Source organism: Pleurodeles waltl, chromosome 1_1, assembly GCF_031143425.1.
Source record: "Pleurodeles waltl isolate 20211129_DDA chromosome 1_1, aPleWal1.hap1.20221129, whole genome shotgun sequence".
NCBI lineage: Eukaryota > Metazoa > Chordata > Amphibia > Caudata > Salamandridae > Pleurodeles > Pleurodeles waltl.
Genome location: NC_090436.1, coordinates 178,819,739 through 178,836,257, shown reverse-complemented (window position 1 = coordinate 178,836,257; position 16,519 = coordinate 178,819,739). Strand labels below are relative to the sequence as shown.

Here is a 16,519-nt window from a genome sequence, read left to right as displayed (position 1 = left end):
AAGCCAGCACTGGGTGGAGGTGCTTCACACCTCCCCCTGCAGGAACTGTAACACCTGGCTGTGAGCCTCAAAGGCTCACCCCCTTTGTTACAGCACCACAGGGCACTCCAGCTAGTGGAGTTGCCCGCCCCCTCCGGCCACGGCCCCACTTTTGGCGGCAAGGCCGGAGGAGATAATGAGAATAACAAGGAGGAGTCACTGGCCAGTCAGGACAGCCCTTAAGGTGTCCTGAGCTGAGGTGACTCTGACTTTTAGAAATCCTCCATCTTGCAGATGGAGGATTCCCCCAATAGGGATAGGAATGTGACCCCCCTCCCCTTGGGAGGAGGCACAAAGAGGGTGTTACCTACCCTCAGGGCTAGTAGCCATTGGCTACTAACCCCCCAGACCTAAACACACCCTTAAATTTAGTATTTAAGGGCTCCCCAGAACCTAGGAACTCGGATTCCTGCAACCTAAGAAGAAGAGGACTGCTAAGCTGAAAAACCCTGCAGAGAAGACGGAAACACCAACTGCTTTGGCCCCAGCTCTACTGGCCTGTCTCCCCACTTCTAAAGACACTGCTCCAGCGACGCTTTCCCCAGGACCAGCGACATCTGAATCCTCAGAGGACTGCCCTGCTCTAAAAGGACCAAGAAACTCCTGAGGACAGCGGCTCTGTTCACCCAAGACTGCAACTTTGTTTCCAAAGAAGCAACTTCAAGACAACTGCGTTTCCCGCCGGAAGCGAGAGACTTGCTACTCTGCACCCGACGCCCCCGGCTCGACTTGTGGAGAAACAACACATCAGGGAGGACTCCCCGGCGACTGCGAGACCGTGAGTAGCCAGAGTTGCCCCCCTTTAGCCCCCACAGCGACGCCTGCAGAGGGAATCCCGAGGCTCCCCCTGACAGAGACTGCCTGACTCCCAGATCCTGATGCCTGGAAAAGACTCTGCACCCGCAGCCCCCAGGACCTGAAAGATCGGAACTCCAGTGCAGGAGTGACCCCCAGGAGGCCCTCTCCCTTGCCCAGGTGGTGGCTACCCCAAGGAGCCCCCCCTTGCCTGCCTGCATTGCTGAAGAGACCCCTTGGTCTCCCATTGATTTACATTGGAAACCCGACGTGTGTTTGCACACTGCACCCGGCAGCCCCCGTGCTGCTGAGGGTGTACTTTCTGAGCTAACTTGTGCCCCCCCCGGTGCCCTACAAAACCCCCCTGGTCTGCCCTCTGAAGACGCGGGTACTTACCTGCTGGCGGCAGACTGGAACCGGGGCACCCCCTTCTCCATTGAAGCCTATGCGTTTTGGGCACCACTTTGAACTCTGCACCTGACCGGCCCTGAGCTGCTGGTGTGGTAACTTTGGGGTTGCTCTGAACCCCCAACGGTGGGCTACCTTGGACCTAAACTTGAACCCCGTAGGTGGTTTACTTACCTGCAAGAACTAACAAACTCTTACTCCCCCTAGGATATTTTTCTATAAAAAACCCTATTGGCCTGGAATTGTCTCTGAGTGTGTGTTCCTCATTTATTGCTTGTGTGTGTACAACAAATGCTTAACACTATTCCTTTGATAAGCCTACTGCTCGACCACACTACCACAAAATAGAGCATTAGTATTATCTATTTTTGCCACTATCTTACCTCTAAGGGGAACCCTTGTACTCTGTGCATACTATTCCTTACTTTGAAATAGTGCATACAGAGCCAACTTCCTACAGCTCTGGTTTGTTGTGTGCCCTGGGGTGCATCCTGATAATGATTAAAATCTATCAGCACAAGAAACCATTAAAGATGCTGCATTGTAAAAGACGATCCATCACAAGGGTCTCTATATCCTGTAGGTTCTCAGACTTGACTGTTATGACTGCTGCTAGGTGGTAGAAGATGCAGCACTCACAGAAGAAAGCACTAGAAAAAGGGATCTAGTTACTGAATCTGCACCCTGCCAGGATTTAAATTTAAAGAGTGAAAGTGGGCATGGCATGTATTTGTTACCTGGTGAAGTTTGTGAAGATCTATCTAAGCCTCTTAGACGGTAGAGATTAATCTAGCTCTTGAGTGTTGAGACATGGTAGTACCCCCTCTTAAGGCCAGAAGGACACAAGAGAGACTCGTGTGCTGAGTGACACGCTTAATGCTTGGTACTGGACTACATGGACTTACGTGAACCCTGTGGTTTTTCTTCTATGATTGGGGCCTTTGAATCAGAATCTTGCTTGACCACTGCTGGCTGGAAAATACACACTTCCTCTAATTGCACTCTGGGTCTGCAGTCATGATATTCCTAGATTAAATTATGTCCCTTAGATAAGATACAGGCAGAATAATCCCATGTCCGGCAAGCCTGGACTGAAAGTCCCTGCTTATGGGAATCCCTCTGGGCTACTCTTGGCTTAAGACTTTCCCTTTCCTACACTGATATTTTAACCACCAGCCAAAATCCCTCACTTCCCATGTCGATTACATTTCTCCAGCCTGCTATCCTCATACTCGGTAAGCACTAGATAAGTTCTGGTTCCTCAGTAAATCAGCCATTAACGCTCCAGACGTATTCATATTATAGGCAACTATTACTGCTGGGGTGGAAGAATACGTTCTAGCATTCTGGTCAGGCTTTTGTATGGTTACATGATGTGGTGAAAAACATTTGATGGTCTTGGGAAATTTAGGTGACTGCACTTTTCTCTGGTGTATTGGTATTGTATTAGTTTTATTTTTATGATGCAGTAAATGTAAAGCTATGAAATAAACAAACTCAATTCCCCTTCAGTTTGGTGTCAGACACATTTCCATAAGGGAAAGCCCAATGCCATCACTGAAAGGAGAGATTTGTCTATTGATTCACTGATGAACCAACCAAGACGAGACGCCTCACCCAAAAACCTGGCACAGAGCCTACTTTGTCCATTTTTTTTCAAAAAGCTCCTGCATCTGAAAAAAGGTGCAGGAAAATGTTTAATTTTGAAAGAGGGTTTACCAGTAGCCTTATTCAGGCTACTCTAATAAACACGCAGTCAGGTAGTCAATTTACCCCAGTCTCACTTTTTCTGAAATGTGATTTCCCATAGACATAAATATGGTTAAACTAACTTTCGATTAGAGTGACTGGCTGCACTGACTATGTAAAGCTAGCTGGCTATTTTTGCTTTCTTCATTATGTGGAGTTGTTAGATCTGGTTTCCCCTAACTTTTTGCCCTCTGACCTGTTTTTCTGACTTCAGGATTCTGGGCACTTTACCACTGCTGGCCAGTGCTAAAGTGCAGATGCTCTTTACCATTTATCAAGATACCATTGCCTTATCCACAATTGGCATATTCAACTTACTGGCAAGTCCCTAGTAAGGTGCACTATATGTGCCCCAGGACTGTAAGGTAAATGCTACTAGTGGGTCTGTAGCACTGATTGTGCCACCCACTACAGTAGCCTTTCAAACATGACTTAGGCCTGCCATTGCAGGGCCTGTGTGTGCCGCTTTAAACTGCCACTGCGACCTGGCAAATGCACCCAATTGTCCTGCTCCAAACCTTCCTTTTTGTTACATACAAGTCATCCCTAAGGTAGGCCCCGAGTCAGCCCCAAGGGCAGGGTGCAGTGTATTTAAAAAGTTGGACATGTAACTTTTAAGTTTAACATGTCCAGGATTGAAAAACTGCTCAATTCTTTTCCATTGCTGCAAGGCCTACCTCTCCTACAGGTTAACATTGGGTTTACCTTGAAGCATTCTTTAAGTGTAACTTTTGAATGGGAAAAGCTAGAATTATGGAACTTGGTGCCTCTGGACTCACAATTTAAAATCACAATTTATGGTAAAGTCGGATTTTAAATTTAAGTATGAAATACCACTTTTTAGAAAGTTGGCATTTTCTTACTTTTCCATTCTGTGCCTCTGTCTGTCTCTGAACACACGTCTGGACAGGAAGCTTGTGTGTGACATTTGCATCCTGATGGCCCATCACAAGGCTGATGGATTGTCCTGGGTTATATGGATTGGAGGAGCTGACACACCAGAGTAGGACTGTGCCTCTCCTCACACAAAGGGCTGTATAACCCCCTGTAGAGTGTCTTGAGCCAGGGAAGGAAGGACAGGGACCCTGTTATCTTCAAAGGCCTCTTTAAGGTTTCCCCCACTTCAAAGGCACATATGGGTTTAAGTAGTGGACCCCAAACCTCACTAAATCATAACTCTACTGGAACAAAGGACACTCTACCAGGAAGAAGAACTGCTGTGCTGCCAGGAGAGACTGCCCCTCTGCAAGTGCATTGCTGTGTTGGTCTACTGCTGCTACGTGGTGTGCTGTAGGAGGGACTGTGCCACTTTGCTACTTGCTTTGCTGCGTTAGCCTGCTGCTTTTAGCCTGGAGTGAGAAATGACAGGACCTGTTCTCACCATCCTTGCACCCAAGATTCTCCAAGGGCTTGTTGGCTTGCTCCCTGTTCACAGAAGTCTCAGGGTCATAAAAGACTTCTCTCGCACAACCACTGATGTTAGATTTGGTTAATCCTGAATCCGATCCTCTTGGATTTGCCCACAACCAGCCTTGGGCATTTTGTGGTGAGCCTGCGGATGTTTTGCAAAGACATGCACATATCTGCACTGTGTGCCAGTGTCTGCACTGCTGATTGCAGACAGTTACGGGTGCCCGTTTTCACCGAAGCCGCACTGCCAAAAGAGGCTCAGTGCGGCCCGACTCCTTCGGTGTACATTGGCGGGGGAGGACCAATCGCTGCATGGCTCCGATCCCCTCACCCCAGTGGAGCTCGACCAAGGAAGATCACCGCGTCTGCTCTTAGTGCCTCCAAACAACCGCATCAGATTTCAGTGTGGCTCGCCACTACATCGCGGATGACCACGGAAAGGTACTGTGCACGCTGACCTGTGCTCATGTAGGCGACCCAAATCAGCCTGTTACATTGCTACTGTAATATTTTGGGGAATACTGTTTTTACACTTGGACATCAGTGAAATCATTGACGCCTTCCCCGACATTGCCGAAAAGACCTGATCGAAGCTACTGTGTTTTCTTAGCACTGAGATTAAAAATTCATGTCCTGATCTATTTATTGGATTCTTGTCACTTGGGTTGCAGTTTCAAAAGATAAATAGTTTATATTTTTCTAAACTGGTTTGAAGACTTTTTGTGGTGTAATTCACTGTGGTACTGTAACAAAGTGTTGTACAAACACCTTACACATTGCGTCCAAAGTTAAGCGTGACTGCTCTGTGCCAACCTACCAGAGGGTGAGCAGAGGTTAATATAGAGTGTGTATCTGCCTTACCCTGATCAGGACTGTGGCTCCTACTTGGACAGGGTGCATACCTCTGCCAACCAGAGACCCAGATTCTAACCGAGGTAATTAGCTGATATATTTCTTTTTATACTTTTTGGTATAAAACTAAAGTACTGGTGACAGTATTTCCAGGTTAATTAGTCATTCATCCACCAGCACCCGCCTCACAGGGACGTCTTTAGCCATAAAGGTGAGCAAGGACACTTCTAAGTGCCCTGTGTGAGATTTGGTGATTTGTGTTGATGCATCAATGAGAAATTCTCTTGGTACTCGGGAACAAAGCCAAAGGACCGTGTTTGGTGTTCTAATGGATCGGAACCTTCTTCAAAGTTGAAATCGGTATTTTTTATGCTGCAATAACAAGGATTGTGGTGAGCTAAAAATAAGTCCAATTGTAATTACTATGTGCATTATTTTACACATTTCAAAGACAGATGATACAAAATTGCGAAATCTAAGGGTATTTTGTATCTAAGCATACAGTCCCAGTCGAACAATCGTCTTGTAAGGGTCGGCCAGCAGTAATTTTGGCCCTATCTATGGACTAGATGGAACAATTTGGGGTCATTATTCTGCTGGATGCTGGAATTTATCACCTCATTTCTGTTCTTTTTTTTTGTTTGACTTTAAGTAAAAACGTTTTCTTGTATGCGCCAGAGTATTGAATTATTTTCATTATCATTTTGATGCTCAGTAGTAAGAGATCTCTATGTATATACTGCTGATCAAATCCATTTATAGTGTATGAGTTAGGGTCTGAATGATCCCTTTGTCAGTCTTTTGTTATTTGGCATCAACGAAAAATCAATGAGGTTTCTGGTCTGCCTTCGTGGAGTACTCTGACGGGGATCTTGGGAGGACTTTGCTATAGCACTCACAAAAGTCTTCAGCCACACCAACTCCAGCCACCACTCTTATCACGGCAACTTGTTTCCTACAATGCAAGTCTACTGAGAAAGGTTTTAATGAGAACAGCACTTGAGCTGCTCGCTGACAAAAATAAAAAAAAGATTTACCATGAAAGGATACAGTTAATACGGAATTATTTGAATTTGGACGAGTGATAGCTTACTCGTGCCCACCAAGAGGAGCTAAATATGGCAAGGGTGAGAGCATAAGAAAAAGGCAATATTTAGATCACACTTAAAGAGAGAGAACTACAGGATAACTGGACAGACGGGCAAGCCCTTGCAATTACACTGGGAAACCTCAGAAGCTTTACTGTTAATGCAACAGGCAGCAGAGAGGCATGATTACCTCAGCCCTGTACTGGATTGATGAAAACTTGTCAAGAAGGGCCGACGGTTATAAAGGTGGGCACTCTCCGGGCAATCTGATTCCCAGTGGGTCAAAGAACCAAAAGTCAAGGTCCTGTGCACAGTCCTCAAAGGGTATCAAAAATGTGCCCAAAATACATCCAAAAGCTGGCCTCAAACTTTTTGCCAGGTCCTGAAATGCAAACCTGCTCTCTCAATCCAAATTCAACCTCATGAAACTCAGAACCACCAAAGCACTCGGACTCTGGAACAACTTCAGTCCCGACTTAAGCCTGACAGCATTTAAAGATCTGAGGGCTCTCGTATTCAATTAGTCTTCAACCAGCATCCCGAGTAGATGCGGCGACACCTCTCCCCACAGCAGCCATGGAACCCAGCTTAATCATAAACACCAAAGACAACTAGCTTGTGTCCAACATTCCACCCTAACTGGGAGGCCCCCAAGGAGTCTCATCACCTCAAATTAACAAGTGGTGTGAACCTACCCTAAAATGACAACAATGGTGTAATGCAGAACACCCAATAAATAGACTAGCATGCCTTCTCCTGCAATGGATTGGGGTGCATGTCCACATATTGTTCAAGCTGCAGAAAGAAAGTGTGCTTACATTTTTTTTTATAACAAATGTGGCATGGCTGGATCAACATTCTTAAAAGATATAGCTGAACAGCTTTCATCCTCAGTGTGGTGTTGAATCATTTTAGCGTTACAACTCCTGCACCCATGGAGAAGAGCTCAGAAGAGGGTACAAAACATTTACATAAAGTTGTATTGTAGAAACTGCTTCTGAGTGCCACCAATGGACATCCGGGAGTACTCAGGGAGACACCCTTAAAATATGGGCTGTAAAAAAAAAAAAAAGTGTTCTCCAAACTATCCCAGTTTTTAATACTTCAGCATAGTACTTTGTTCGTATTCAGGGTCTGTGGTGTGCAGAACGAAGAGTGTCATCTCCTCGAGAATTGCACCTCTGCCTGGCAAGCACTTGGGTCACCAAAGGTGGGAAGATTAAGCTAGCGCTTGCACAGAGCAAGCAGCAGATGCGGGCCAATAAGCATAGGCATTGTGCTGCATGACAATAAGATGGGGAAGTGCCTATCCAACGAAGTACTCCGCTCCATAAGTCACATACTTATGTAATGAAATTTGAGGAGAGGAACAAGTTCCAATCCTAAACAGCAGTGATGTCGGATGCAGTTCCAGGAGGACCACATCTGTGCCAGATGCTCAGGCTATCCATTCAAGTTAAGTTTAATTACAATGATCTCAAATGGAACGTGTTTGCATAGTTAGTGGTTGCTCTGAAAACACTGCATGGATTCCACCCCGCAGAACTTACACTAGTCACCCCAACTCTACAGGGTGCAGAGGGGTGGAGACAGTAGGGACGGAAGCCAGGTCTCGGTCACCTGCGCAGGCTAAATTAAATCTACAGGCAGCTAATACAAAGCAGACCGATACAGGTGCATATAGAATTATACTGATATTACTGCACACACTTGCAGACAGAAATGGCTCCGAATATCAGTCATTTACGACAAAAAAAGTGGCGGCTCTGTGGATGTTACTGCCCCAAGCGGATGGTACCAAAGACAAGTATGCTAGGGGTTGTGGACACCGACCCGGTGGTGGGGTGGCCCGGGAGTTCAAGCACGCGCGGACCCACCAACATCACAACACACGTCTATAAACAAGACGTGTGCTATTTAAAACCGGGTACAGCTGGCGTCCTCGGCACCCTGCAGGAAGCCTCGGGAAAGGCTGGCGGGTAGAGTTACTGGGCAGCCTTGGGATAGCAACATCACAGCTAACCCTGGCACGGCTCGCTGGCTCCGTCCTGTAAGCCAGGCATGTTTACACATTAACTCTTTCGGTCCGAGGTTTTCCATTCCACGGGGGGAACTGGAAAATAATTTCACAATTACCGAGCGTGAATGGCAATTTCGCATGAGTTTCTGAAGAGCCGCAGACAGGGATGGCTCTCGGCTGCAGATGAAAGAAATAAAAACAAGGAGAGACGTGTGTCAAGATGGTAAGTGCTTGTCCAGATGTGCAGCCCAACGCCAAGCGGATCTAAGGCTTGCATAATTACCGCTGCCTAATTAGCCTCAAGGCGCTGTCACTCTGTGTTTGCGGTAAATTAGAAATCTAGAATGTCTCTTGCAAGATTACTTAAACTGCACAGACAACTAAACCAAAAATCCACCTGCGTGTGATATGGCTGGAAATGAAGGTTAAACAGGTTCTGTTGAGAATCCAATCCTTGACCTAGGGCTAATGCAAGCGCTCCGATGCCAAACTAAAGGCAGACTGTGCGCTTTACAAACGAATGATAACCGAGGGGACGTGTCCAAGAGCCAGTGGCGGGAGCTCTAGATAGTCAAGACAGACACGGACGCTGAGAGCCGCATGCACTGTCAAGCAGCGCAACTATGTCCACTAAAACGAAAAGAAGGGGAGGCCAGATTTTGCAAACCGTTCCCGTTATGCCACAACTACGACCTCCAGTTCTACGCACTGGTCCGGATAGCAGAGCAGTAGATTATCAGATTTAAGGGGTGTAAACATCCCAAAACAGAATGAACACGTCAAGCTGCACACAGTAAGCGGTCTGCTCTTTACAGCGGCCCGGGAGAGGGCAGTTTGTGAATGTACCTCAGCATGGACTTCTGGTAAGTGTGATATACACTTGACTAATGTCTCATTACCCAGCCCTACTTCTGAGGAATGGCTGGAAGATGTCAAGTGAGACATCAGTGTTTGAACCACCTTCCCTTTTCAGAAAAGAGGCCCAAGACAGCAAAGCCAATGGAGCCAGGCGCTGCAGGAGGCCTGGACCAGGTTCATGCTCAGTGGGGTGGATTTCTTTTCAGACAAGGCTCCCAGGTCAGCAGAGTCAGACTCCGCAGGAGGCCTGGACCAGGTTCATGCTCAGTGGGGTGGATTTCTTTTCAGAGAAGGCTCCCAGGTCAGCCAAGTCAGACTCCGCAGGAGGCCTGAAGGAGGTTCATGCGCAGTGTGGTGGATTTCTTTTCGGAGAAGGTCCCCAGGTCAGCCGAGTCAGACTCTGCAGGAGGCCTGGACCAGGTTCATGCTCAGTGTGGTAGATTTCTTTTCGGAGAAGGTCCCCAGGTCAGCCGAGTCAGACTCCGCAGGAGGCCTGAAGGAGGTTCATGCGCAGTGTGGTGGATTTCTTTTCAGGGAAGAGGCCCGGTCCAGCACAGCCAGGCTGTACAGGACGGCTGGACTAGGTACATGCAGAGTGAGATGGATCTCGTGGCAAGCTCACGGATGGAACTGGCGGAGGCGGTGGGGTGGAGCTGGGAAGCGAGTGATTCGAACAGCAGAGATAGCGGTCAGACATTTTAGATGCATTTAACTATGGGATAGCGTACATGGCAACAGACGCCCAATCAGGAGAGGCTTAACTAGGCCCTCTTTACCAGTGGTTGTCTGCTTTACTCTGGCAAACAGTGGTTTCCGCTTCATCAGATTCTCCGTATGCCGACGAATGTCCCACTTTTTTAATGTCTCCGTCTAGCAGTAAGCGGCGGGATGGTGTGGATATTAGTTTAATTGTTGTGCATGCTCACATTTCCACCGACCCTCTTGCTTCATCACACAATGGACGAATTAACTGCTGCAGAGTCATTTAACCCAATCAAGCAGCAGGGCAGGTAAATCATGGTCAGCAGTATCTTTCAGGAAAAACCCAGGCCCTCCAGCCTCCTTCCAGATTTCATCCAAGTGGAGGTGTGAGAAGGAGAGCTGTTAAGTAAAAAAACAAACAAAAATATTTTTGTGTGTTTTACTCACAGTTCTAATACTTATGTTGCACAATTATAACAGCTAAATAAAAGTCTCAAGAAATTAGCCATGCCTGCTTTCATTTAGGTTCTGTGCCATGAAAGTGGGAATATTTTTCATAATGGATGTATATGCATTCTTCCTTCATCTTCACCTACAGAAAGACACAATGAAGCTCATCTAGTTCTGGTTTTATCATAATATTCCTGCACTTGTAGCTTTGTTTTTCTCATTACAGGTGTAGAACCACACTTCCCAGGTTGCAATAAAAGAAGACTTGATGAGCAACACCTCGTAACATGGGACAAACTGCACTCGGCATGATCTTTCTGTGAGACAATAAAAAATTTCTGAAACTGAACAAAGCCCACAGCCTCTGAAACTTGTCTTTAATGTGCGTGATGGATCTTTGCTGACAGATCTGTAAGATGATCTCATGTAGTTTTCCTTCAATGAGGTCACTGTAGTTCTCCTCTGTCCATGATGGGTGTCAACGCTTAGGTCTACTTTGTTTATGGTGCAGTTGTCGGTTTTTAAAATCTGTTTCCCCTAAGAAAAATCAACACTGCTTCACTCACTCCAAGAGGAGTATCTGGCTGGCTATGAGGGACTGGAAAGAGGATAACACATTCAACAATATACTTCACTGCAGAATTACTGCTGGACGACCAAAGTCCTGGAAAGAGTTGTTACAAGCAGTCTTCATTTTCTGTATGCCAGCACAATGCTCTAAGAATGACGGTCACAGTATCCTGGTAATGTAAAGAGCTAAATAGGGTAAAGTTCCTGTCGCTGAAGGCTTTGGCATCCTGGGACACAGACTGGAGGTTGCATAATGTCCTCAGAGAAAGTGACTTGGTGTCTGCGTGGAAAAATTTGAGTGGGCAACTTCAATTTGGCACTAGACCCAAACGCACATTTGTGGGAAACCGCATGTAACCGGGAACGGTGAATTAGATTGCGAGGAGCCAGGCATGAAGATCAGAAGCCGTTTCAGAAAGGAAACAGGCTTCCAAAACTTGTGTAAAACGTTTGAACTTAGAAATAAATTTTCTTCTGGAAGATAGGGACAACCTTCCAAGAATGTTTTTTAATTTGCAACCTTCGCAGTTGCAACTTTGCTTTTTTCCAACACTGACCCTTTTCTTTCTCAAAGGGACTTTTGAGGGTACAGCAGGATCACTTACTCAAAGTAATCGGCAATTGACGCTATAGTTGCCTACAAATTCAAGATTGCCATGCTGAAGATTCCAGTAAGAGCCCTCTGCGGTTCCTCGCCACCTGGCGACAGTGCAGTTTATGGAAAGTGAAAATAAGGTGTGCAAAAAGTTGCTCTTTCCACATGCTGCAATGACCCCTTTTGGCACTTGCATCTGTAACTCCAAAGTCCTGAGCCTAAAGTGCTTTGAAATAAAAACTCAAAAATCCCAAAAGGGTTGAATATGAAATAAATACAAAAGAAGCCAAGCACACTACTCTTCCAAGTTCATGCTATCATGTTATCCTGGAAACCGTACAAGTTCTCCTTAATCACAATACTGCTTACCCGTTACTAAATTTCATGTGTTCCATGGTCCTAGATACCATCCTTTTTTAAATAGAAAATTGAAAAGATTGGAAGCAAGTTTGAAAGGAGATCTGCAGTTCACATTTATACAAGGCACTGAAATGGCATCAGGAATGTATAACAAAAGGTCAGGCCTGCAAGGAAGAATGAAGAAAGCAAGGTAAAATGGTGCCTTGTGGTAAGGCGATGGCCTGCCAACAATTCTGTGTCTCACAATGGGATGCACATGATGTATGTCTAGCTAGAGTTTATGAAGGGTCGGATTAGGGTTGCCTGGCTGAAGTTTGTTTGCCCTGAAGATTTAGGGACCAGAGCACAAACTACTGCTCATTAGTGGCCACTCGAATGCCAGGAATAGGTTTTGTTACATTTCCTATACAAATACAGGAATATTTATTGTAACAATTTATCTTGCATATTTTTGACTTTTATGCACAATCAACTTTAATATGTACCCATGGTGAATGATCGGTCTATCAACCAGGGGGGAAGACACCAAGCTTAATACGTAAAGTGCAGACTTTGGACACTTGAAACCTATATTTTTGATCCTAGTACCAACATCAGCACACAACCAAAGAAATGGCTGAGTCTATAAAATGACTGTCTTTTGCATGACAATCAAACTTTGTATTATACATATGTAGCAACCTTCCAATCATCTTAGTTTCTGTAATTTTATCTCAATCAGACCTCGCACTCAACACTCTTCTATGTACAGCACAGCACGCTGAAGTACGTCTTCAACAATAAACACAACTGTGCTGTCAATGGCTTTGCCTCTCCTTTGCATCACGTCCAAGGAGTATTAAACGCCTAAATCAATAAGAAAAAATATTACTTGGCTTTCTAATAGTTCATGCTTTACACATCATCTTACGTATATTAAATGTTTGGGGCTTGTAGGGTGCGGGGGTGAAGGTGATGAGTTTTAACAAGGTCGCTTAGGAACTTATGTGCACTAGGTGTCTTGTTTGGGTGCCAGTTGAGCATAGTCTTGTTTCTCCTCCATTTCAAACAGCTACTAAGTAGCAATGTAATAGGTACTAGTACTAGGTACTTTGTGACATGTGGGAGATTCAAGTATACAAGTGTTGGGTCACAGTTAGGGACTGGGCTAGAATCAAAGCATAGTGTAAGATGTGTTCAGATGTAGGTTCTGGATTTATAGTATATCTAAGAAAAACATTTAAAAAAAATTAAAAAGGTAAATAAGACAGGGTAATCGCTAAAAAAAAACAATGACATTTTTCAGTGAAAATGTCTTCAACCAAAAAGTCTTCCTTGAAATGTACAGCTGAATAAAACATAGCAAAATCTGTTATGGTACTTCTCTGAAATGTCCTGAGAAGCTATGACGAGAGAGGGCGTAGTATAACCTGCTCCTGATGACAGCACAGCTTTGTCTTTACAAAGACCACAGTTCATCAAATGTCAACTCAGAGGCACACATATATCTGAAATTATATAAACTTAGCACCAAAGCAAGAGGCGATTCTAAAGTGGAAAGGGACCTGCGGGTGTCTAAAATACACCCAACAAGACAGACCACATTGTATTAAATTGTGGTGAATTAATTGTGTTAACTACAACACTGCTTGACGGAGAAGTTTTCAGTGAATTAAATTTAACGGCAGCCATTGCCTCCTCTAGTGCTAAGAATGTGTCGGAAAGGGCATGATCTTCACATGAAAGCCATTGGAGTTGATGGGGGTAGTTAAACCTTTGGTGCTCGTACTGGGGCATTCTGCACTGTCTTCATAACCATGGTGGTACCGCATCACATCCATTACCACCTACAGAAGCAACAGCTGATTGGTCAACAGCTGATTCCAACGAGCCAAGGGAACACTGATAGAATTAAACGGGAAACGCTACTGGTGAACGTGAAAACACTCATGCTAGCAGCAGTTGCGGGAATCCTAATTTTGCTCCATGGACTTCTGATATACAAGGGACTGGGCACAGATGGAAAAACGGAGGCTCTACATTTTGAAACATCCTTTTTCACGAATAGATTTCTGCTTGAGGATTATGGCAGGAACACTGTCCCAGCCCCAGAACCCTTTCACTATACATCAATAACTTAAAATGGAGCAGACTGCCTCAAGACCTTCAAATACTGCAAAAGCTTCCCTCTCTTTGCATGGGCAATCAGGGGGTTACTATCCACAAACAGCTCCCAGGGGTGGCAAACCACACTACAACCAGAGAACATGAAATAGGCTTGCCACTCCTACCAGCCAAAGATGACAGCCTTCTCCTCCCCAGAGACTAACAGCGAAAGTAGCTTCCCATCAAAGGGAGACTATCTGGGGAGGTGGGTTCAAAGAGTAGAGAAAGCCCCACTAGCACCAATGGAAAAGGAACTGAGTGAACACCGCCCCCCCCCCCTATCATAGGGCATGATTACTTTTCTCTACGATGATGCTCAACCTTACTCGTTCCACAAAGGAGGGTCATTACAATGGATCCCTGATTAAGTCCTTTTCAAGGAACGAAATGCGTTGGCTGGTCTGATAATCTCTTTATGATAAGTTGTGAAGAATCATGATGAAAGTCAAGCATCTTGTAGCCTGTATAACTTATTACCATGTTTGCTAAGTCAGTCCAGCCAACTTCATGCCTCATGAGTATATGAAATACAATAACCAGGGATTATTTTATCCATTGAAGATAGCTGACCCCACACATTCAACTATTCTCTGTGAAAATGGCAATTTAGGTACTGTACATCAGAAGGATTCTATCATAGTAAATGGCTTGTCTGGAACACATTTATATTTGATCTAAGAACTCTTGCTTATAGCATTCTTTTCCTAAAAAAACCTTAAAACATTGGAAGAAAAAGTCATGCTTAGTTTCCTACCAATTTCTAGTGATATCTTGTAGAAACAGGAGATCTAAGGCGTAAATTGGCAAAATTGCCATCACAGAATTCATAGACCAGTGTTTCAATTCCAGCTTCTTTGCCCTTGGCAAGTCTTGGACACATCAAAATATCACCTGGCCCCTAAAATCACTAAACTGCTAATTTTGAAGTGCTTCAAAACATGCCAACATCAGTATTAGCATAGTGAACAATTCCAAAGTATCCATCATATAGTTTTTTAAAAGCCTAATTAAGGTGTACAATAAGTTCAAAGTCATACTTCAATGCTACTACTACAAACTAAAAGTCCAACCAATCAAAATATAGTGTTTGCTCACTAGGTGGGCAATTATTGAATTAATAAATAATCAAACACATACACACACATTTAACATGGAGTCAAAAGGTCATGTCACAATCATCTCACCCATGTTGTGGTCTTCGTATTATGATCAATGAAGAACGGCCTATTGTTTGGAGCTATCCGCATCTCCCATCCAGGTGGTAAGAAGCTCTGGGAAACCTTGTGTTGGGGCTTTGGAGAATTATAAGGCGATGGCTGTGGCGTCTGTGGGTTGGATGAGGTATCCTTGAGAGTTCTGCGTGCTGGGAAGTCTTTTGCACCCTGAAATAATAGAGATAGTATCAATCAAGCAAATACCGCCATTAACACAACGGACGACAGCACCATTTCATGCCAGTGGTTCTCCCAGCGAATGCACAGTGTATGCTAATGAGATATATCTGCTGCAACAGTATGGTTTGTTTTGGTATGCGTGCATTATTTTCCATAGGAAGGTAATATCTCAGTCCAAAAGAAAGTAGACCAAGGCAAAGGCACAAGGTTCTTCAGAATAGCTTACACACTGCTTGAGGTGGCTTAATTTGCTGAAAGAATAGATGAAGAAAAATTCTAGAATGCTTCTCTATAAAACATCATCATACTTTTATGCAGCAGCATTCTGTGACAGAAAACAAATATATAAAACCTGTTAACGAAGAAATATATTTGGAGAGAAACACAGAAAATGTGGCAAGAAGTGTGGAATCCACACAGTGGTTCTAGAATTTACAGATGAGTGCCTCTCAGAAATGCTTTTTGTGTATTGTCTTCTAACTATGGAAACCGTTAAGTAGCTTGTTTCTCCAAGTCCAGGAAATTATTCAGTTGCTACCTGGGGCCCTGCTCACCTGAAGACCAATATGAGGATCCAGGCTTCCAGCCAGAAGAAGGCACACCTGCGACGTTTGGACTTGCACATCTTTGATACAGCAGAATACTTGTTGATGTGTTGTTTCATTCTAAAACTACTATTCGACTTTATTTCATGCATTTTCATTCTCTTTTTTTTTTAGATTATCTGTATTAATTCTTTGGTGCATGAAGATTGTTCCAATAGATTCTGAAAAATCTGATGGTGACAGATGTGCACCAAAATGAAGAAGAAAAAAAAATCACCAATAACAATTTCGAATCCAACTACAGAACCCCCTTTCTATTGTGATACACTTTCCAATCCAGCATGAATGTATTGAACAATAGGATTTGTAACAACCCTGCAAAACAAATCAGAGACTTCCATTTAAAAACAATGGGCATGTTACAGCACCAATATTAAAATGTGGGAATACAACTACAGAAGCCTTTATTGCAGGCATTAATCAAAATGATTTTTAACACTCCTGCAACACATATCCAATCCTCCACCTGAAACCAATGT

General features: G+C 44.4%; 1 protein-coding gene across 12 annotated transcripts in view; it reads right to left on the bottom strand.

Annotated features, from left to right (window-relative positions):
• The window catches only part of NEDD4L (NEDD4 like E3 ubiquitin protein ligase), a 945,521-nt gene that overhangs the window by 176,477 nt on the left and 752,525 nt on the right, over positions 1-16,519 (bottom strand). For all 12 annotated transcript variants that reach the window (XM_069220149.1, XM_069220140.1, XM_069220132.1 and 9 more), the window contains one exon: positions 15,226-15,423. In XM_069220149.1, the coding sequence (XP_069076250.1) occupies positions 15,226-15,423 (198 nt within the window). The remainder of the gene's footprint in view (positions 1-15,225; positions 15,424-16,519) is intronic.